At 38.3% G+C, this 23090-nt stretch overlaps 3 protein-coding genes across 7 annotated transcripts; 1 reads left to right on the top strand and 2 right to left on the bottom strand.

Annotated features, from left to right (window-relative positions):
• Positions 1 to 129: 129 nt before the first annotated feature.
• plcd4a (phospholipase C, delta 4a) lies at positions 130 to 10334 on the bottom strand. Of its 4 annotated transcripts, none has more exons than XM_056758871.1 (16): positions 10203 to 10334; positions 9044 to 9097; positions 8127 to 8285; positions 7631 to 7859; positions 7192 to 7321; positions 6828 to 7059; positions 6520 to 6721; positions 6171 to 6315; positions 5728 to 5880; positions 4479 to 4646; positions 2695 to 2851; positions 2486 to 2602; positions 2179 to 2357; positions 1965 to 2097; positions 1407 to 1556; positions 130 to 1331 (listed from the first exon to the last, which is right to left on the bottom strand). In XM_056758871.1, the coding sequence occupies exons 2-16, from the start codon at positions 9081 to 9083 to the stop codon at positions 1240 to 1242; spliced, it is 2286 nt and encodes a 761-aa protein (XP_056614849.1). In that variant the 5' UTR covers positions 9084 to 9097; positions 10203 to 10334; the 3' UTR covers positions 130 to 1239. The 4 variants fall into 4 exon arrangements, with proteins under 4 accessions (XP_056614849.1, XP_056614851.1, XP_056614853.1 ...); XM_056758873.1 differs by having other exon boundaries at positions 9044 to 9094; positions 10203 to 10262; XM_056758875.1 differs by lacking the exon at positions 10203 to 10334 and adding an exon at positions 9654 to 9793 and having other exon boundaries at positions 9044 to 9094.
• A 516-nt stretch (positions 10335 to 10850) lies between these two features.
• cnot9 (CCR4-NOT transcription complex subunit 9) lies at positions 10851 to 15472 on the bottom strand. 2 transcript variants are annotated; one of them, XM_056759938.1, is made up of 8 exons: positions 15328 to 15472; positions 14505 to 14687; positions 14155 to 14270; positions 13961 to 14070; positions 13773 to 13882; positions 13183 to 13281; positions 12986 to 13077; positions 10851 to 12802 (listed from the first exon to the last, which is right to left on the bottom strand). In XM_056759938.1, exons 1-8 carry the CDS (start codon positions 15343 to 15345, stop codon positions 12634 to 12636), a joined length of 897 nt encoding a protein of 298 aa, XP_056615916.1. In that variant the 5' UTR covers positions 15346 to 15472; the 3' UTR covers positions 10851 to 12633. The 2 variants fall into 2 exon arrangements, with proteins under 2 accessions (XP_056615916.1, XP_056615915.1); XM_056759937.1 differs by having other exon boundaries at positions 13773 to 14070.
• Positions 15473 to 16627: 1155 nt separating this feature from the next.
• On the top strand, positions 16628 to 22304 carry ftcd (formimidoyltransferase cyclodeaminase). The gene is made up of 14 exons (XM_056759315.1): positions 16628 to 16760; positions 17347 to 17530; positions 17597 to 17725; positions 17826 to 17914; positions 18665 to 18844; positions 18957 to 19094; positions 19192 to 19323; positions 19400 to 19461; positions 19559 to 19688; positions 19764 to 19925; positions 20275 to 20318; positions 20688 to 20826; positions 21006 to 21101; positions 21233 to 22304. Exons 1-14 carry the CDS (start codon positions 16707 to 16709, stop codon positions 21314 to 21316), a joined length of 1623 nt encoding a protein of 540 aa, XP_056615293.1. The 5' UTR covers positions 16628 to 16706; the 3' UTR covers positions 21317 to 22304.
• The last annotated feature ends 786 nt before the right edge of the window (positions 22305 to 23090 follow it).

Here is a 23090-nt window from a genome sequence, read left to right on the forward strand (position 1 = left end):
TAACAACACAGAAACTGAAATAACTTTCAAAATGATCTTTATTCATTGATGGATATGGCAAGTAAATACATACATACAGTATATACAAGCAAAGCAAACAAGGTTAGTCATATTACAAAAACGTTTGAATTGGCTCATAAAGAGCTTAGAAATATAAAAATATACATAACACTATAATACTAGCAGCATGTAAGACAGACAACCCTGCTGTTTGTAAATGGTGATTTTGATGCACTGATTGTTGTGTATTTTGTTACATAAACACTGTTATATGTGTTACAGTAAATAGGGGTGGGAACAGACAGTGTACATTTTCACAGCCCTCCTTCAGTATCTCTGTGTAACTGAGTCGGGCCCTTAAGGTTCTGCAACGCCACAGCAAGATTGTAATTGAGCCATTGTGCTGGTGCTCATTATCTCTTTACTCAATTCCAAACATGTATATAGCAACCCACACTGTATTATAACTAATAAACAACTTCTATTCTTCTTTATTGCACCTTCCTCAATTTGCACCAAAAAGTCTATCTATGGCCAATCTGAAATTGTCTAAGGGGTAAGAAACATTTAATCTTATACTAGCATGACAAAAAAGTCAAACAGGAATGATCTATTAAATAGAGATTTTATCTATTAAGAGAGAAAGGGAGGATAATGTATGCAAAATTGTAACTTGTACAGACTCTCAGAGTAAAGTGTTAGTTATAGTCGTGCGTAGGACCTACCCCGTAGCCTCTACGCAATAGGTTACGAGTTGGTTTTCATTTAATATTCTGCGTCGTTATCCGCGTCGACAGGCAACGACCACAATGACTCAAGTTGACGCGTTGTTACATTTTTGGAGAGGTGGGCGTCAGGCTACGTCGTAGGGTACGCGGCTCTGCAAAGGGTACGCAGATCTGCATAGGCTACGATGTAGGTCTGACGCAGAACAATAAATCGCCCTTAAGATACACTTAAGCTACTTTAACTACAGTCACACAAATCTTAATAACAAACAATAAAAGTAGTAAATTAACAAAAAATATTTGGCATGGAATTCAACTAAATAAACAGAAACACAACTTAAGTGCAAAACTGTATACTGTGTAGTTTTTACATAAACTAATTTTATATGTCAAGCGTTCTGAAATAAGTAATTGTGCAACTGGGAAGACTTGATATTGCTCCATTATTGATCTTTCTACATTTTGTGCGTGTCACTTTAAGTTGGTTAACGTAAAATAAGTGACATTCGTTTTACGTCATTTTTGTTATCCGGATATGAACAAACAGGGATGCGGGAGCGATGCTCGTGCCGTCTCTAGAAAGGAGATGGATGTGACGATATCCTGCAGGGAAACAATTACAGATGCGGGTTCAATGCGGGATACATTTTTGATTAAAAAATGCTTTCGATGCCGTACCTGGCTGAATGCAGGTGAAAGGGAGCGTGAACTGGCCCACAAAGTCATTCTTTGACGTTTTGTCGTAGTCTTCCACAACAAACCTAACCAGAGCAAGCTCAGGCACTTGAATGTTAAACTGAAGGGTGTCATACCATACTGGATTAAAACCTGCAGACAAATCGAAAGTTGACATGAAATGTAAATCAGTGACAATGCATGCTAATCTTTTTTTAAACTATATGAAACAATATTACACATAATTACATGTTTACTGTGTGAAGTACTCAGCTAAGAGCTAACCTAGCATTTTAATGGATTAGTAAATTAAACTAATTAAGTATGAAAAATATCTGTTTAGTCAAATATCTTGCTAAATTAGTTATAAATAACTAAAACCCAAGATCCACAACCTCACTGCCATTTTTTCAAGCGTACGCCTACTAAAAACCATTAGCTTCTGAACAACACCGAAGAAATCAAGTTGTTTAGGCTCTTGAATGAAGGTAGATCTCAGTTTTAACTGCGTCTAGACTTTCTCAGTGTAGACTTATATCCAACCTCTACGTTTTAACTGACCGTTGTTGTCGATGTATCTGGTTTCCTGCTTGGCCTGGTCCAGTGGCACACCGTGAATTTCCACCCGAACGAGCGGGTCAACGATCGAGTCCTCTTTGATATTCACTTTGGGCAGTTGCTGGCCACTGATTACCTGAGATTAAGACACAAAATGGACCCTTTTAACAACTACCAACATTATAGAAGCAAAGCTCAGAAATTGAGGTTTTCGTACCTGTATATACAAACTAAGCGGTTGGTATCCGTCTCGATTTTGTGGGATTTCAGGGTCAAACCTCTTATCGGTGTTGCGCATGAATGCCGGTTTCAACACGTATCCGCAGCGCTCGTTCTGACAGAACAAACCGTCGTTTAGATCCATCTCCACCCCTGCAGTCTGAAAGTTCAGAGCAACTGGGAAGAAATGAAACAAGAATGGAAGAAAATATAAAAAATGATGAATAAGAGATGAAATGAAATTTTAGCAATCTAAACCAGAATTTTACCGATTACAAAACCATTCAAGTCACAGGTAGACTTACCGATTTGGCACCCTACATTCCACATGTCCTGTGGGTTAAAGTTGGACGAGTCAGTCCTTAGTCCGCTGGGGTAAACCCGACTCAACTGACGAGCATTATGAAGAACAAATTCAGCTCCTGTAGTACCATGAAATACACAGTAGCACAATTTAACTCTCCAAAAACATTGAATGAGCTTTCACAAGCTGCCAGAATCAAGATGTCTTTACCTGCCTCCCGCATGTGTTTCCGGGCTTTGGACTCTGTGAAGGAGGAGATCTCGTAAAACTTGGAGTGGATTTGTGAATGTTTAAAGCCGCTGAAGTGAACACTCTTGCAGTACACCACACAGTCGGAGAGCTCCTTAGACAGACCCTGCTTCGATTTCTACAAAGATTTTTTAAAGAAATTTGCTGGTCACGCTGGTTTCCGCTGCTTTGTTGTGATGGTTCCAATGGTGTTTTAAGCACCTTAGCCGGTCTGTCTTGGAAACCAGTTGGCCAAACAACTTGGTTTCTGATCTTCAACTTGCTTTTATAATGGAATTAAGTATCAAACCAGCAATGTTGGGGTGTTTGACCACAGTTTGACAGTGCAATGTGGTTTCACTGCAAACATCTAGTTCAGCTACCCAACCATTGAACCCAGGGCTACTTAGTCTGTGCCGTGACAGACAACCCTTGGATAATGAGGCCAGGTATCCAACTGGCTTCCCCTTACACTCCCATCTGTTAAGTTTTCCCTGGCCCACCTGCTGTGCCAGCTAAATATGATATTCCATTTGTGTAGCCAGGATCTGGGCTGGTGACCAAAAGTTGTAGGTGAGAGGACATCAAGAAATTCTAACTAGCAACTATAATACCCAACTTCCCGGACTATCCCTGTCGTAAGGTTACTGTAATTCGCTCCAGATAAAGGCTAAATGTCTATTAAGTAATTAGCTACGCTAAACATTCCATGCCAAACTTTGCCGGTTGATGAGTCAATGAGATGACTGTCTCTTGGAAGCCAAGAGGGGTGATCCCTGACTGCTGTGAATCAAAGTTCAAAGAATCAAGTGTTGCATGGTAACAGCAGTGCCAGCTCGTACACATGGCTGCCTATCGCATGGCAGAAGACAACAGAGGATATGCTGTTTCTTTGTTATCTTGCTCTCTCTTTCTTCCTTGTGTTGTCTCTCTTGCGTTCTTGGTCTCTGAATTAATTATTATGTGGCACATTCCACGAATTTTGTAGATCTTGGTGCTCCATTTAGGTGCTCCATTGAAGCGTTGGAAGAACTTTTACTACAAACTATTTACTGGTTATGTTAAGTCATGTATTTTCTTATAACATTTACATTTATGCGCTTGGCAGACACTTTTATCCCCTGGGATCAAACCTACAACCTTGCGTTGTTAACGCAATTCTCTTACCAGTTTGCTACAGGAAAGTTATAAACATGTAAAAATAACTTATAAAAAGTCTCCAAGTGCATCTCACCTGCCAGAATATATTACAACCTTTCGCTAGAAAATCCATTACAGCTCTGGTGAATCGTTCAGGACAATTTACGTCTTAAGTTGGCGCACCGTAACGCAACTTTCAACAGATGATATGCAAGTACAGTAGATTGAATCTTGCTGTTAAAGCCGTAGCAGGTAGAGCGAAACTGTTGCTTGAGGGCTCAGCACCTTAGCTCTGATGAAGAACAGATAATCTGTCAGCAAGACAAGACCGCCGTTCAATACTTTACAACCTTTTTGGGGGTTGATCAAATTGTTGAACAGTAGCAAAAGAAACTGACTCTATCCTGTAGCTTACTTGGTAAAATGTTGCAGTATGGACATAGGTTTGATTGGCCCAGCAACAATTTATCCAATGTCTTGTTGACCACCCAATGACCAGCTAAGAACCGTTAAAGACAGATGAACCCCAGATAGATACCAGATACCATAAAACACAACTGCCATCTTAAAATAGATTTTCCAACAGGGATGAAAATAATAATGTTAAGGAAATATTTGAACAGTACCTTGCTTCTTTGTCGTATGCTGTCGTTGCGACGATGCTCCTCATCAATTTCAGTCGCCTCCTCTTCATCGCTCACCTCTCCTGTCAAAGTGTCATCCACCATACCATTCATTTTGTCCTCTAATCCTCCTATCTTCTTTCCTTTCAACAAAATCTTCCCTTTCAGATCCTACACACACACATGAAAATAAATTCCATTTATCTGCAGCCACTAAACTTATTTTGACTAAAATATTTTGACTCTCCTGTGTCCAACTTCACCCGGTTAGACTTGTTGGTAATGGCTATGCTAGTCCACTAGTTAGACTAGCACTAGCCAACATTAAATCACGGTAACATGTTATTTCGTGCATTTTGACGTGCATTCTTTACACTGTTAAACTTGTCAAAAAACGAGTTGAACATATGACGTAGTAGTTCTGTGCTCGATTCACTCTGCCAGACATCGTACAGGTTTCGTAAAGTTTAGTTTTTTCTTTCCTCACTGAATTTCGGAGATGAATGTTACATAAACGGTGGATATAACGCTGGATTTGGAGATCGTTTGAAACTGATAAATGGCGTGGTCCCAGTGCTAAAGGTGCTGGACATGATCCACACACGGTAAGTCAAACTAAGTATTATTATTGTGTTTTGTTGGCAATTGGCATGTACATGAACAACACGAATTTACAGTAAATCAATAGCTATGCAGGGATAATGTGATGATGTATTGTGTCATCGTGCTGCAGTCCGACCCCCCTGCATGCTACAGGAGGTCGACCTTTTCAAGAAATAGTCGTACAGCTGTATCTGTCTTTTTCACAAACTTAATACTCTTCAAATATATTAAGTATGCAATACTACTGTATAGGTACTCAATATCAATATGAGGTAGGCATATTGTGTTACCTCATCTTTAACAAGAAAGGGCCACCTTGGAAATTTACACAGGATTAAGCTGGTCTTTTCAGTAAGGTTGAGCATGTGTGGTGGGGGGTATTATTGTTTGCTTTAATAATTCAACATGGCTGGATTGCATGGACATAGATCATATTGCTGAAGCCCAGATGATCTGAAGAAAGTGAGCGTATCCTAGAGAGGTCATCATACTCTAAACTGATACCCTTCTAGTCACGGGCTGGAAACTTTAAGATCTTTGGCTTGAACAAGATAAATTACTTGAGACGACCACTTACTGCTCATTAAGACCTTCAAGTCCACTTGTTAAGTGGAATCATTACAAGTACTTGTTCAACCGGAATGCTTACCTCAGGGGACGGGAGGCTGATGGGAATTATTCCATCTAAGGTGCTTGTGAGCAGTTGGTCTCCCAGGATCTGAGTGAGGTGTTGGGCCATGACTTTCTGCTGCTCTACACTGCAGTGGTTCTCAATGGACAGGATGACGGGGTACTGTGATGTCTGCAGAGGGGAGAGTGAGTGTGTGTGAATAAGTGATGGGGTGAAATGGAACACTCAACACACAACAGCGGCCAACACGCTTCCAGGCAGGGTCGACTGCCCCAGATCACTTTACGCACATAGTCAAAAGGCATAATGCCCTGCTTAGACTGAACCACGGCCCTTGTCTGTGACAAACACAGTACTCTAACCCAGTTTTAAAGAAAGACACATGGTCAGTAAAAGTATGGTCTTGTAAAGGAAAAGGAAAGAAGGAGACCAGACAACAAAGTCTCTAGCTCATGATGTACTTTAAACGCATAGTTAGCCAGCACGGAGACCACATCCTTGAAGAAGATCTTCGAAGTGAACGTGTGCCCGTGGTAGACAATTGGCTCTCCATTTGGGCCGTCCCAGCAGTCCACCTCCACACACCGACAGCCACGTTTTAGTGCTCTGTAAAACACAAACACAGTTCAATCTGCTATATTTACCTTTTCATACCGTATAACTACTCAAACTACCATGGATATGCATGAAAAGGACATGTGCACACCACTGTTGCTTTATAGGTTCGAAAATGCCACTTCGGAATTTGTGGTATTTAAAGATCTACACACATTGATGTGTCTGCAGAACTGGGCTGTAAAAAACATGTACCGTATATAGCCTTCCACGCTGCTTTGTCCTCGGATTTGGTCCTCTAGGAGGTACGTGTTATGAGAAGAAGATATGAAGTAATGGGAGAGAGGTTGGGTCATGTCCTGATAGAGTTCCAACATAGCAGGGTTGAAGATGGAGCCTTCCGTTGAGCTCAAGTACATCAGGAAACCATCGATTGTCATTACGTGCAACATTTTAGCTATGGGAAGGGAGTTCAATAGGTCAAGAAATAGAACCTAAACCTAAAAGGTCAATGGCATTGTTGACAGTGACACAAAGTTAAAAGTTTAGCAAAACTTAGCTACCCGTGTCCGATGGTTCATAACGATTGATGAGTTCAAGGGCGTACTGTTGAACACCATCCTCGTGTAGCTGTTCCTCCCGTTGGAAGTCTACCAGATCTTGGAGCGTGAGTTTTTGCCTGTCACCTGAATATTCCTGAAACACTCGCAGGACGTCTTCTCGCTGAGTTAACATCTTATAGAACAGCACAAACTCGTCGTCTTCGAGGTTACCTGACTGAGACTTGTCGGCCAGCTGCATACCACAAAAACAAGATGAGCTTAAAACATTTAAACAAACCAACTTAAGGAAAAACAGACAATTAAGTAACCTAAAGAAAAGCATCTTCGAACGGAAGCTACATCCTACGGGATGCTGTGCGGTTACCGTAAAGAGGCGCAAGGCGTGATGCTCGTTCATGTCAACATTCATCATCTTCAACAGATCTCGGACCTCCTTAAAGTTCATTTGCCCGTCTCTGTTTTTGTCTGCTTTTTTAAACCAATCGCAGATCCATCTGAAAGCAGCAATTAAGTGAAAACCATTCATCCAGATGGACAAATGTTGATTTAAATCACATCATTTATCCAAATAGGACAAGCAAGGGATCCCCTCCAATTTTCCAGTTTAATGTTTTATTTCATATGTAAACTACATTTACAAGCAGATAAATGGGGGAGATTAGTTTTAAGTACTGCTGTTCTGGTATATTGTGGTAATCCTGAAATCCCTTTTAGACTTTATGAACCCTTTTGTGCTTAAGAAAGACAGAGAGGGGAACGATAGACCGGTAGATAAAGTAAGAGAGAAAGAGAGTAAAGGATACTGGTCTAGTTTCTCTCTCTGCCCCATGTTCTCTAGGGTATCGATGAGTTTGCGTATCCCTTTAATCCAAGATTGCGCCTCTTCAGCTGATTCGGCCACAAGGTCTAAATTGCCACGACGACCACGAAAAACCAGAGTGAAGCAGCGGTCGGGTGGGAACTCATCGGCGATGCTAAGAAGAACTTCAGATTGGTGCCCTTCTCTTACGGCCTCCACATCACTCACAGAAACTAAAAACAAAAAATAGATATTTAAATGGGGGTGTCCTGTTGGGATTGTTCTTTATTAAACCTCAGTATAATGGCTATAAAGTAAAGACCAAGATTAGATACACTTTGATCTTAAAACTCTTCCAGTCTATTATTAACAACCAAGTTGTAAAAAAACTTGTGCTTTGCACTAAATGGTGTCTTCCGTATATTACTGTTATGAATACTGATTACAAGATTTTCAGTTTCTGTGTCTGTCTGTCCGATTGATAATTTCTGGCTACTTACAGGTGGAGTGAGCATTTCCTGCCTTCTTGCTCTTGTACCAGATAGTCATGCAGTCGTCTTGTAGCCTGAAGTAACGCTGCTTCTTCCACGTCCGAGACTTGATTTTTCTCATCACCGTACCCACAATCATAGACTTCAGGTCATCATCGGCTTGGATACCTGATCGGCAAGACAGTACAGGAGAGGAAGAGGTCGGGATGGGGTCTGACGACAGGTAACCTACCTGACCCAGATACTCAACACATCAAGTCAACATAAAAAACATGGCAAAGAGCATATTTTTCCAACACCCGATAATGAGTACTTCTGTATATTATCTTGATGCTTTACTTAGAAACTTTAAACTGTACGCATACGGGTTGGGGACATACCTAGACTTACCATAAATAGTATAATATTCAATTCAGTTTTATTTCTATAGGACTTTTCACAGATTTACCATTCTGCAGAGCAGCTTTATGTGTATATAGAAATATACAGATTTGAAAAGAAAATATACATAGAAAATATAGAATCCCAGCTGAAAAAGTGGACTACACTTAAATGCACTTAAAGACCTCTATTTTTTGTACTCAATGTATAAAAAATACTTCTTAAGATAAACTTAAGAAGATTTAAGTGTACTTAACTGTGCACTCAAAAAGTGTACTTAGTGCATTTTTTTTTAACCTCAGATACTATAAATGATATTGCAATTTTAAAATGTTTTTTTTATATTCTATGATCAAACTAAAATTAAAACAAAAAAAATGTCATTGCTAAAAAGTATATATAAAATACATGTACATATAAAAAAATAATTTAATACTTTAAACTAATAGTCTATAAGATTGTAACCAGTTGCTATCTAGAAAGATGACTATATTGTTAACCAATCAAAAACAGTTTAAATATAAATAATACTATATGTAACTTACGTAGGCTCCTTTCAGTGGAAGCCATCTGCCGTTGTGTCATTCTATACACATCTGCTAGTTTTAAAAAAGATAAAAGAATGCAATTTAAAGTCATTTTTCATTTCATCAGCAGCAAAATATTTTTTTTCCGCAAACCGATCCTTGGACACAGAGCAATGTCTTTTTTTCTATGATGTAACCTCAGTTATAATGTTACAATATAAAATATATAATGTAATAATATTGTGTGTGATTGTGTATTGCACCTCTGTTTACAGTTATTTAAAAAATATATATAAACATATAACAGTATGCGTATACATTAATGCGTACTAGGAGGCAATGAGTATTCATTACAGAAAGTGTCTGAAAATACTAAATGTCACATTTAGATTTAATGTCAATACATGCACAGAAAATACGGATTGATCTCCCACCTATTTTTAAACCTTATTTCAGCTGTTGGCATTCATTCGATTCACAATACTTAACATGCATACAGTAAACACGAAACACAGTGGTTACAGCAAAACCCTGACTAGAGGGCATTAATAGAGGATTCAACACTAGAGCTGGACCCTTAAGCCATTGGGTATTTGCACTGATCCGTTCTTTGTTAAAACAAACTCACCTAGATACTGTAGTCATGCAAAGTCAAATAATAATCTCACACACAAAACAGAATGCATGGGAAAAATTACTAGCAAGGATTTTTATTAAAGCTAAATTTAGCTTGAAGAACATATATTAGTTTAAAAAAAAGCTTTGAGAACGTTTAACGCATGGCAGCATCTCCACGTGAGCGCTTTAAGATGTTTCGTATCTCCTGGCCATGGTTGCCATAGTGATGGAGGTTACACATGAGGCAACAGCCAGAATGACCATTAATCCGAACAACAACAGTATACTAGTATTGAATTAAATAAAAACAAGACAAACTCAGACTATTATAGTGTCTTTCAAAACCAACAGTATACAAAACAAAGAAGTTTATTAAAACTATTGAAAAAATCCTATTTGAAATAATACTTTTCATATTCCTTTACATTACTGTTTAAAAAAGTTGAGTGTTAAATAAAAAAAACTGGCACATCATACAACCTAACTAGCAAACTATCCAAAAACAAGCCACAATCATATCATAAAAAAATATATATATCTTCGAATTACGTACACTTACCAGGTGCAGGTTCATAGTCGGATCTGCTCAAGTTTTTAAGAAAAGCGCAATTCAAGAAAAGCCAGAGTCATGTGGCTCTTTTCTCTGCAGAGCTGAACTGACTCTCCACATCTCGCCACAGCTGATCGTGCCACAGCACACCTCCCCTATGACGCACAACACACCCACAGATCTGCACACCTACACACACACACTCTGTCGCTCTCTGTCTTTGTTCTCTTCTAAATGCACTTTCTAGTTTTTAAAATAAAGTTTTGTCTCTCCTTGCCTTGTGTTGTCTCTCTCGAACCCTCTGGGCAAATTAAATGAGGGTTTGACAGTTTTAAGTCAGAAACCCAATCCAGTGGATTAGGTAACGATTCCAGCCTTCAGTGTCGCATTCCTGCGGTGTGACAGTTAAGGTTTTATAAGCAGTGAATAAATGAATTGAGATGCGAAGTTGAACACATTTTTGCCAATTGTTGTTCAGTAGTTAAATAGGAATGTAAATGAGTAATCCCTAAAGTGTAATCAGCCATGGTGTCATAACTATTTGCATATTATACCGTACAGAACAGTTATGATTAGATTTGCAAGTATTGCTGTCGTAATAAAACGTTGTGGGTGGTTTGCAAGGTGATGGAGTTTTAAAGGATAGATCATCCAGAGCATTTTTCATCATTTATTCACCCTAATGTTTTTACAAACCTGTGCTTTATTTAGCATAACACAAAACTATTTTAAAGAATGTTGGTAACCAAACAACATGGGTCTCAATTGACTTCTGTAAAAACATTTCTAAAAAAATATATTCTTTTGTGGTACTTTCAAAGTTGAATCAGAAAGGTACTACATCCATTTGCACACAATTATCAAATAAGACCATAAGGACGATGAAATATTAAAACATCTTCATTGCATGTTGAAAACTTTACATCAGTCAGAGCCACTGTCCTTCAGCCCAGCTTTGAAAAACACTTGTCGAGGAGTTTAATGTGCCTTTGTGGGGCACATATCAAGAGCCTATTGTCTACGCTTGGCCTCTATTATTGGGGCTCTTCGCTGCCGAGCAGAGAAGCTTAGATCAAGTTACTATAAGGCATTTAGAAAGGTTAAGAGAGACGATTGAGAACACGAAAATATGAACACTGAGAACAATGTAAAGTTCATTCAACTGTTTGCAAACACCTTCGGACTGTTATTATGTTGGGAGTAATGTTATCTTTGAACATTTAAACTGTTGTAATGATGCAGAATAGCATATTTCTGTTTTACCATAAATCAAGGAGCAGAAAAAATAAACATGAACCTACAAAGTGTCCAAAGAAAAACTGCATAGAACTACAAAAAAGACATGAATTTACATTTCATATTTCAATCAATGCTGTATGATCTGATAATCTTTTTTTAATTTCAACTTCTATTTTGTATTCTCTAAAACGCATCAAACCGTTTAGGAGGGGTCGCGCTGGTTGATTTGGGATGTCTTTGGCTATTCGAATTCTTCCCCTATGTTCCTTCCTCGTGTTTCTCTTCATGAATAAAACACGACAGAGTTCAGTTTCCAGGCTCGGCTTACACGCATGGCTCCGGCCACCTTTATAAGGGGGTCCCTGCCTGCATCGAGTCAACGCTTGGAGTGTCTCCAGACTCCTATACACACCCGCACACAGGGACAAACACTTTCCATTACAGACATCATCTTAATTAAACTATCCCTTCTTGCGTTTTATCGGACGTTCATAACACAGCGGTGAATATTGTTCAAATTGAACCGGTTATGTTTTGTTGATACAATTGGGTGTGAAATACAATATTTGAGGTCTATATTTTTCTGTTTATGAAGAACAAGATTGATTTAAGTCATGCACAAATGTGTATATAACAGTTGACTTCTTCACAGATTGTCTCTGGCATTTATGAAACTAAAATGACTTTTCTGGGATTCAGGGATCAAAATGCATGTCATAGACTGCCTGTCTTGTAGTTTCAAAATAGTGAAAAACAACACAGTAACAACAGCAAAAAAGCAGCACAGTGATCACGATTTCGCTTGACATTTACGATGACAGTTTATTTTACAGCTTTGAAAATTACATACACGTTTCCTTTTTGTGCGAGGAAAACACACGACAGACGAGTCCTTAAACTCCTCTTGGCTTCGTCAAAAAAGGTGACGAGGAAAGAAAGTAACGACAAAACAAACTGATAATGCGCGAGGCGACTCTCCCTCGGTCTCCCAAGTCAATATCTTTAGCATCTCAGAAAAACGAACCGTGAATGCTGAGCACCGTTTCTGAACTTCTTGGCAAAAAAAAAATTCTTTTTGTAAGTGCCCTTGAATGTAAAAACAGTCTGTGTGGTTTACTGGTTGATGGGATGCGTTGTAAGTTTGTATCCTAGTCTTCCTGGAGGTGCTTGGTTGAGTGCGAGCGTATAGGCCTGTGTGGCTTTACTGAGGGGGCAACGGGATGCCACGGGGGTCTGTGACTTGCCCCTCCTGCAGGTTCTTCACAAGCTGGGCTAGCCAGCGCTTGGTGGTGGAGTCGTCTTTTAGCACTTGTGCGAAGGTGGTGTCCTTCAGCTGGTCGGGCAGGCACTGACGGAGAGCTTCTCTCGCTCTAAAAGACAGAAAGAGATAGATAAACATTATTGTAGAGTGCCGATTGGTTCAAATCATATTTAACAATGCCCCCTACAGGCTAAAAAGGGGCCAGCATCCAAAATAGGAGGGAATTGTTACAGAGGTGGGTGAGAACTATGAGTTAATATATTACTTAACGTACAAGTGTGTTTGTAAATACCTGGAGTTGTCAGATAGACGTAAATAACAGCGCACAACGTGCTTTAGCAGACGAGCAGAGGGCTCCTTTGACAACTGAAGGACCATTTTACCCTAAGGGAGCAAAAACACAATTAAATCCCTAAACGTCCACGATATGTATACAAACATCATTTTGAACAGTAATTCTATTTCGGAAGCATGAACAGTTTTAATCACCAGTATCATGGCGACATGTGAGAAGCGTTCATAGGTCTGGCATATATAAGCAAGGCCTGTGTCATCCAAGAGGATCTTCTGCAGTATAAATGTGGCCACCTGAAAGAGGAAGATACCATTAAGCAACAAGAAGCTAAAAAAGACAAAACAAATAAATATTGGATTCATGCTGCAAAAATATCAATATATGTCCAATAGACCAATTTCACCTATATTCGTGACGTGTACAAACCGGAAGTAGGGTAAACTCTTGTCCGGTCAATGCTCTAGATCCGTTCACTACACAGAACAGTTGCGGAAACCAGAAGAAGTCACGCATGTAGCGCTCCCTTTATGCTGATTTGTCTAACATATATCAGACCTTGATGATTAAAAAAAATAGTTTGTTTTTCCTATTTTACATCTCCCTGTTAACCATGAATAAATCGGACAACATATGCTACTTTTGTTTTTGGTAAATAAAATGAATGACTGTGAGAAAACAAGTTGAATTAATGAATGGCTATGGCAGCAGTGCGGCTGGAAAAAGTTCTCCCCTCATTCCGTTCTCTGTCCCCATTTTGTGTAATAGGCGTATAGGCGTTTTATACCGTCTTTGAAAGCTCGCTGCCCGACTCCATGATGCGCAAGCAGAGCGGTATGATTTCCGTGGTCAACAGAAAGTTGATCACTTCCTGTTCGTCTGTTTTCACCAGCGCTCCTACAAAACCAAAGACTTTCAGTTCGCATTCTTTCAAAATTGTCAGATATAGTTTTCTGCTTGGATCAGTCCCCTTACCAATAACTCCTAGACTCGTTAGCCGCAGGTATTCGAAGGGTCGGGTTTTACTGACCGTGTGCAGGAAAGGATATAGAAATAGAGGGATATGAGCTGCCAGGAAAGCAGAGCTGGAGGAAAAGGAAAACGTTAGGAGAAAAGTCAGGATTTGTGTGACTGTTAAGACACTTACGGTGTGTAGGGAAGTTAGTTACCGTGTCTCTACATGGGAGGCGACACATTGCAGCAGTGCTAAAGCATTACACACTCGATTAGACTGGTGGGCTGTAAGTGTCGGGGGGTTTATAGACGGGTAGATGTTCACGATTTCCTGTACAACAAAGACAAATAATAAAAAAGTTATTATACAAAATGATTATACTAAATATGGTCAAAATAACTACTAACTCTGTTTGCATCATTACAAACACATTTTTAAAATATGATTTCTTGAAGAATTATAATATAAACGAAGCAGGAGAGACAATATAAATACCGTACCAATGCAAATGACATTGCATTATAATTTGCTCTACGTTTCTTATCTGCTATCATTGATACGCACCTGCAGGAGAGCCGCTATAGTACCGCACGAGTGCCAGAGCATCGGTGCCAGGTCAGTCACAGATTCTCGCTTCTTGCTGAGCTCCAACAGGGCATTCTCTCGTGTTTCTGGGCTGGAGAGCTCATTGATCCACTGATAGATCTTCTCACGGTCCACCTGTGCCAGACCCGCAGTGGTTACAGCCTGTGAAAGAGAATATCATTTTTTCTTTTAAATGTGCTTTTGTATATAACAGTAAAACAATATAATTAATTAAATATTTAGTAGAATAACCTATTATTTAATAATTATTAGTAGGACAAAGATTAATAAGAAAATACAATTTTGTATATTTTAATCAACCTTTTTTTATAATCTATTCATAAATCACTTTATGTTACAGTTTATACTACAATTACAAATATGGATTTGACTAGTTATATCAGAATGACATGAAGACATAATTATTATTACACGTTATTTAAATTCACAATTCGTTTGACAACCAATTATTCTTTTAAACAAGGCAAGTTTTAAACCATATGTTATGTAATCAGCACATTTATAACCATTTCACAAATGCTGTGTTTACAAACAGCACACGCGTGAAGGTCTCAACAAGACCTGTAAACACCAAACAAGACTTCTTATTTCATAAATCAACGACAACATTACCCGCTTACACACAAATAAAGCAAATTCAATAAATAAAACAAAAAACAAAGCAGTTCATACGTTTTAATTCATCACCATAGTAACACCCTGCTTAGCTTTAGCCGTTAGCTCTCGCAGGCCTCAGCGCAAACAAGCAAGCGTAAAAACACAACAACTCTCTCAAACTCACCGCTCCTGTAGCCAACATCCTCCCTATCACTTTACTGTGGTATCCAGAGTAAAAGTGATCAGCAGTATGAAAAATAAGAATAAATGAATCCCGATTACATGAGCGGTGAAAACGAGCGCCTTCCGCTCCTGCTTCGTCGTCTGCGACTCGCTTCCGTTAATCCGTCACTTCCGGTTTGCTTCGGTGGTCTAGTGCTCATTACTGCAACCTATTGACTTGGTTACTAGAAAATGTCTGCAGAGATTGATACGGGAGTTTTAAAGCTGCACAAAATAAAATATTACAGGTTTCTTTTGCTAATGTTGTTAAGAACCGTCAGCTTCTTAGAATTGAAACTATTACAAAATGAATTTATGAAGTGTGTTTTTGGTCTCATTCCAGTAGAATTTAATGTTGTTTAAAGTCACCATGAAATCAAATAAGGAAAAGTGTTTTACATAGTGTTGCAGTGATTATTATTAATGATTCATCCGTGCACACGATTATTTTTTCAGAATTAACTTGAATCTTTAATCAAAAACATTTAGCTCCTCTCCCCCTCTCAACAACAACTCGTCCCCACATGACGTCAGCAACAAAAAAAGATGTAGGACTATATGGACTATAAGGCATTTTAAGCCCTCCCCTCCAGGCCCAACAAACCAATCAAAAACCAATCAAAGGCAAAATAAAGCTCCACCCAAAAAGTTATCCACAGATACCATTATAGTTTCCAATTAAACAATACATCTTATAAAAATTAGAATTTACAGAAATGGAAATATAGCTTTTAAACTGTTCTTACTGAGAAATGCATCAAATTTGTTACAAAAACGAAAAGCTTTAGTGAACAGCCCCATTGTTCATTATTTTCTGAGATGGTCTCAGTGTTACATAAGGTCTCAGTGTTGCATAATGCCAGAGTTAAAAAGCCTTTGTGTCAAATCCAGGAGGAGGGGTAAAGTTGACCCCTGGCTGGATCATTGATTAACTCGACTCATCTTTGACTTGTTTGCAGGATGTTGTTACATGCCGACCTCAGTTTATACTTATCTTAAAGACTAAATATCAATGTCATTTTAACCATGAATAAGAAAACATACAAACATTTTTGACCACAATGATGTTTTCAGAAATGCTGTTTTAAAATATGCCAATATACTTTCAAAATTGTAGGAGGGATTTCAAAAAATCTGGCCTTGAGTAACCCCCCAAAATTGGGAGTCTGGGTGCTTATTTGTTACAGTATGTGATAAGCTGACCCACCTTGAGTCCAAAGGGCAGGTTAATTATTCTAGAGCGATGCCAACTATTGAAGGATTTTAAAGTATCCTGTTTGGAGGAACGCATAGTCAGTCTACACAAGTGTGTTTGAGCAAAATCTGTGGTCTGTTACTGCCATGGCTAAACTGGTGGAGTGTGTCCCCAATTTCTCTGAGGGGCGTAACAAGGAGGTAAGGATAACGGAAAGGGAATTTACTGACTCTGAATAGCAGAAAAGAATGGGTCTTTCTGATGGGTGAAAGGACAGCGATTTTCTTAAACTTTTTGGGCTTTAGAATAGGAAAATAATAAAATGACAAATAGACAAAATGTAATAATTAGTATTTTTTTGGTTATTATTTTATTTGCATGTCAGCATGAGTGACAATCAGGGTTGTGTTTTAACTCATTTCAATCAAATAAAAATAGTAATAAATACGATTTGAAATACTAAACTAACAAAAACGTGAAATTTTGCCTTAATTTGGAATAAATTGAACTGGAAATAAATAAAACAGCTTAATTAAAAATAAATTAAACTTATATATTGAAATATAAAAAATAATCTTTTAATGAAAATTATTTTTTTACTTGAAGATAAAAAATTCTAAATACAATTCAAAATATTAATAAAATAATAAAACTACTAATAAAAATTTAAATAACTCTAATGTCAATTTGTACTTTGGACATTTCTGAAGTTTCTAATCGTGACATTTCCTCATGTGTTCCGGTTTTAACACATGAAAACATTTTGACACCAATTTTAACCTCCAGGTAATTGATGCCATAGCTGATGCCATCTCTGGCACAGAGGGGTGTAGCCTGTTGGATGTTGATCCCGGGTCTTCCACCAACAGGACGGTCTACACATTTGTGGGCTCACCTGAGGCAGTTATCGAGGGTGCACTGAATGCTGCCCGGGTTGCCTTTAAACTCATAGACATGAGCAAACACTCAGGTATGATATCTGTATTTTAGCCATTAGAGATGTAACTACAATGAATTTAAGACTGATTTTTTACAGGTGAGCACCCTCGAATGGGTGCCATGGATGTGTGTCCTTTCATACCGGTGCAAAACGTTACCATGAAGGAGTGTGTTGAGTGTGCAAATGCATTTGGACAGAGGTTGTCGGACATGCTGAATGTGCCAGGTATATTTTTGAAGACAGACGAGAAATGATTTTGAGTATTGCAGTGGTTTGAGAGTTGCTGAATGATGTTCATTCTCTCTCTCTCTCTCTGTTCTTGTAGTCTATCTCTATGGAGAAGCGGCTAGAAAAGAAAGCAGAAGGTCTCTTCCATCTATCCGTAAAGGGGAGTATGAAGCTTTACCAGATAAGGTCAGTCTTGACTTTTGAGATCCTTTTAAAAACTTTTAATGCTAAGCATAAGTTCTGTAAATCAATATTTGTATAGTATTTTTCATAACAATTAAAAAATGTAAATATATAAATACACTGTTTTTTTCCTTCGTCTTCACGTTAATTTTTCTAACTTCCCATTTAATTTTTGTACCAGTGGGTTAATGAAGCTTATAAAAATATACTTAATCATTTCGTGTTCATGTAAAAACATTTTTAAAAGTTTAAATAGTAAGTTTAAAAGACTTGTAGATCCAACTTGGTTGTTTACTCAAAAATCTAAAGGTAGTCTTTTTTAGAAACTGTATTAAGACCTGTGATAAAGGAATAATCTAGAATTTAAGCTTTTTTATTTATTCAATTATTTAAAATATATATATATATATATATATATAATTGTAAAAATTATATTTACTAATAATTCAAAATAAAATAACTAATACAATAATTATATAATTTTATCTCAATTATATATTAAACAGATATTTTAATATTATACAATATAATTGCATTATCATTTTATTCATAAATGTGGAGAACAGTAATAAATAATGTAATGTCAAAACGTTTGACTGTTAGAATATGTTTCTCATGCCGTGACATAATATCTGTGATTATTGCTATGAAAAAAGTATTTTTCGATGGCGTCACATCAATAGCCTGAAATGTATAAAAAACTACAAATTTTGCATCAAATAATAACACCACCTGTCACTATCTGCTCCCCAGCTAAAAAAGAGCGAATGGGCCCCCGACCATGGCCACGCAACCTTTGTCCCCTCATGGGGGGCAACGGTAACCGGTGCCCGAAAGTTTCTCATCGCCTATAATGTGAACTTGTTGAGCACAAAGGAGCAGGCACACAGAATCGCGCTGGATATAAGAGAACAGGGACGTGGAAAAGATCAAGTATGTTACACAAATTTAACCCTGTGCTTGACATCACTGTAGCATCAAAGACTTGATTATCGTGACCATCTAAAAATGTCATTTGTTGGTCATGTCAATATTTACTCCGCAGCCCGGGCTTCTGAAAATGGTTCAGGGTATGGGATGGTATCTGGAGGAATCTGACCTGGCTCAGGTGTCCACCAACATCCTGGACTTCGAGCTGACGCCCGTGCACACTGTGTATGAAGAAATCTGTAGAGACGCCAAAGTGAGCCTAGTCACACTATAAAGCAACCAATCCAAATTGAATCAAATCTGAATCACAATAAACAATCAGATTGCTAAACTGAATTTTCCCCATATAGTATCTGCATCTGCCAGTGGTCGGCTCACAGATTGTGGGTCTGATCCCACTGAAGGCAATGTTGGACTGTGCCGACTTCTACATAAAACACGAAGAGCTCTTCGTAGTGGAAGAGGAGCATAAAATCCGTCTGGTATGTTGGATCGACACGGTCAAAGCGCTAACAAATAATGTTCGTCCACCTCAATCCAATCCTTTTTTTCCATCAGGTTATCAGCAAACTAGGCCTAGACTCGTTGGGTCCATTCCTTCCAAAAGAAAGAATTATAGAGTGAGTTTCGACCAATTCATTAAAATCGTTTTCTGATTGGCTGCTCAGGGGAGCCTGAAAGATTCAATGTTGTATGATTGGTTGACGTTGAGTTTAGGTATATGGTTCAGGCCAACCAGGGCGGCAGGCAGCTGGCGTCTTTATCCCTACGGAAATTCGTCCACAGCGTTGGGGCAAGAACAGCGGCACCCGGTGGAGGATCCGTCTCTGCTGCGATCGCAGCCATGGTGATTTAACACATTTAATGGGCAACTCTTTAGTCAATTCGCTTGTTTTTTAAACATCTATTTTGTTGTTGTCAGGGTGCAGCACTGGGCTGCATGGTCGGTCAGATGACGTACGGAAAGAGGCAGTTTGATTCTCTGGATGCGGAAATGAGGAGACTGATCCCTCCTTTCCATGAAGCCATGAACGACTTGTTGCTCAAAGTGGATGCTGACTCCAGTGCTTTTAATACCTACATGGTACATGACCCAGCGACAACTACATCACTTCACAGTTAAGCTTGTAAAAGGGACAGTTCACCTAAAAATCTAAATTCAGTCATTATTTATTTACACTTTACGGTTCAAAACATGTTTATGATTCTTTCATCTGTGAACACAAAAGAAGATATTTTTAGAAATGCTTTTGTGTCCATACAATGAAAGTCAATGGGGGTCTGGTTACCAACATTGTTCAAAGCATCTTCAAAGGTTTGGGTTTGGAATGACATGACTAGCATACTACCTTGTTTGCTTGAGGTGTAGGAAGGTTAAAATATGTTGCCTAGAAGTATGAGTGTGTTATAAAACCTCTCTTTTCTTTCATTAGACTGCCCTGAAATTGCCCAAAGGCACAGCAGATGAGATTAAAAGGTACGTTTCATCAGCTCTGTAATGTTTGAACAAACATAATGGAGCAGGCGTAGTGCTGTCATGCTATCAATCCATCAAAATGCAAACAATATGCATCACAAGTATACCAAGAAAATAAAAAATCATGCTTAACCAGTTTGGTGAGGTTGCTGCGGATGAAAACATAATGTTCTTTACACACGCACATACTGTATATCGAAACCACTCAACGTTTTGTGAACAAGTTAAACAAGTAAAGAAATGAACATATATACCCTCAAGTTAAACTTCTTCCACCATCTCATGCAAAATCTAAACAAAAAGAGTAACTGCAGAGCTGTGCCAGGACACGTTTATGGGGACTAAATGAGTTCTGGTGTTAATGTACAGGCGAGAGCAGGCAATGCAGGAGGGTTTGAAGCAGGCGGTGAGCGTGCCACTCTCTCTGGCCGAGAAAATTAACACGCTGTGGTCCTCGCTCAAAGAAATGGCGAAGTATGGAAATGTGGCCTGCAAATCAGACATTCAGGTAATACTGAGGATTCTTGAATCTGGAGCATGTTAAAAATCTATGCATCCATCCATCCAAGACTAATATCTGCATCCAATCAAATGCATGACTCATCTATCCATCCATCTATCCATCCATCTATCTATCTATGGCTGATTTCTGCATCTATTCAAATGCATGATTCCTCTAATGTGCAGGTCGCTGTAAAAGCTTTGGAAACTGCAGTGTTTGGAGCGTACTACAACGTCATCATCAATCTTAAAGACATAACCGATACTACATTCAGAGCTGCTGTGAGTATTCACATGAAAAAGATTGTTTGTATGAGACAACCAAAAAAAATGTGATGTGAAACTTGTGTGAGTAGCTAAATGTCACATACTTCCATGTTTATGTGCCATTTGTGTGGTTTGCTTGTTTACAGACTGAAGCGAGAGTGTCTGAGCTGTTTAAGGAAGCCAGAGAAAGTGCCAACGCAGTGCTTGAGATGGCAGACCACAGGAAATGACATTTAGATTGAACTGTGGTTCTGTAAATCTGTTTTCGCTAAAATAGTCCATCAACATTCTCTAGAACGTTAAGAAATCTTAAGAAAGGTCAAACAAAAAACAATGTCAGAATGTTTGTGATTTTTACGCTGGTTAAGTTTTCTTCTTGCGATTTAATTCGATTTCTATTAAACAAACTTTTACTCAATATAACAAGAGATGTTTTACATGTTCTAAAATGTTTGCGTCTGCAATGGAGCATGTTTAAACTGGGTATAAATTAAAAGAAAGTTTATATAACTTTCAGACCTACCCAACATTTAAACTCAAAGGTTGGGATGTTGTAGTATCGCACTGGTCGGGAATCAGACAGAACAGACAGAGCGATGTTTCAAAAGCGCAGCAATGTTTACATTTTGGTAAAAACCAACCTATGAACTCTGAGTGTTTCACATATATTTGTGTTAAATAGTTCCAGTTTATAGTCCACCAGCAGGAGGCGCTGTAACAGCCTGGCCCACCAAAGCCCACCCTTAGTATCTCACCCAGGTCATCTGTTGTTATTTATGCATCTGTAAAAGATGCACTGCTGAGAAAGAGAGATAGAGAAACCAAAAGACATCTGTCTTCGCTGAACAGCTGTACTAATAATGGCCTCAGTCATTATTCCAGAGCACGTACCAGAATGCACGAACATCCCCATATTAGGTTTACTAGACTAATACATATTGTGAATACAATTGAACCCGTATTACAATATTCTAATTTGAATCTTGAACGGTAAATTTGAACCCAAGAATAGTGATGACCATATCTTCGCTTTCCTTCCAAAACATCAGATGTCCAAATTTACAAAACAGTGTACATTTTAAATGATTAAACGCTGTCTTGTCAAGGTTGAAAAAACTGTTTTTTGTTGGTTAGACATTTGCAAAACCCAGTGACAAACATAAAGGATGACTAATAGTGATGATTACGGCAAAAAATTAAAATCACAAAATATGGAGATACAAGGTTTCAGAAGGACAGCAGAAATATTTAGGGTTAGAAATTTGAACTTTCATCTTGAAGATCAAAGTTTTGTCATATTGTTTGAGGATATGCACCAAATTATAAATAGATGGATAAATTATTAAATAAATTATTAAATGTGTCAAAAATATTTTTTATAATTAACAAATTTATTGATTTAATTTAAAATTTGATTACAATTAATTTAACAATCTTTACTTTCTAATATTCTGTTATAAATTGCAACACCAAGGTCATGGGTTCGATTCCAGAACACCACAAACTGATAAGAAATTAGTATAGCTCATATGGCGCGAATACATGTTTTTCTGTGTCTTTGGTGTGTTATAAGTTGCCCATGCATGTATAAGACATGTAAAATTGCAAAAATTAAAGTGTCAGAACAAAAGATGCATTCTATCTGAAAGCGAATGCTTACCTAGACCTGCCTGATACGCCTCGTGTAACCCACACCCCCACAAATCAGTTTGATTTGACTATGACCGCCCAAATATATATCCAAGTAAGCTGGGTGTACCTGTCAGTACAATTGCTTTGGAACCTGATGTTCCAAATATGGTAACAGGCATCACATTTCTGTCACACGCTTGCAGTATTCGACCAATCACTACGCACTGGTTAACTGGCCTATCATAGAACAGCTCGATTTTCAGAGCGATGAGCTTTGGAACAAATCTGCACGTTTCAGGGGTGCATGGTGTGTCGATCATTCATAAGATACAACACCAATACCGTGGGTTTGAGTCCCACAAACACACAACA

The sequence above is a fragment of the Triplophysa dalaica genome, chromosome 10 (genome assembly GCF_015846415.1).
Source record: "Triplophysa dalaica isolate WHDGS20190420 chromosome 10, ASM1584641v1, whole genome shotgun sequence".
Taxonomy (NCBI): Eukaryota; Metazoa; Chordata; class Actinopteri; order Cypriniformes; family Nemacheilidae; genus Triplophysa; species Triplophysa dalaica.

Bases quoted from the DNA above. Each gene is read 5' to 3' on its own strand.
- ftcd (XM_056759315.1), top strand. From the start codon at position 16,707: ATGGCTAAACTGGTGGAGTGTGTCCCCAATTTCTCTGAGGGGCGTAAC. The intron at 17,726-17,825 runs GTATATTTTTGA...CTGTTCTTGTAG, and splicing joins GGACATGCTGAATGTGCCAG to TCTATCTCTATGGAGAAGCG. The intron at 19,324-19,399 runs GTATGTTGGATC...TTTTTCCATCAG, and splicing joins AGGAGCATAAAATCCGTCTG to GTTATCAGCAAACTAGGCCT.
- plcd4a (XM_056758871.1), bottom strand. From the start codon at position 9,083: ATGACACAACGGCAGATGGCTTCCACTGAAAGGAGCCTAC. The intron at 4,647-5,727 runs GTAAGCATTCCG...GTGTGTGTGTAG, and splicing joins TCAGCCTCCCGTCCCCTGAG to GATCTGAAAGGGAAGATTTT. The intron at 2,852-4,478 runs GTACTGTTCAAA...AAATCTTTGTAG, and splicing joins GCATACGACAAAGAAGCAAG to AAATCGAAGCAGGGTCTGTC.
- cnot9 (XM_056759937.1), bottom strand. The intron at 14,071-14,154 runs GTAACTAACTTC...CTTTTCCTCCAG, and splicing joins GCCTCCCATGTAGAGACACG to CTCTGCTTTCCTGGCAGCTC. The intron at 13,078-13,182 runs GTGATTAAAACT...TTGCTCCCTTAG, and splicing joins CACATGTCGCCATGATACTG to GGTAAAATGGTCCTTCAGTT.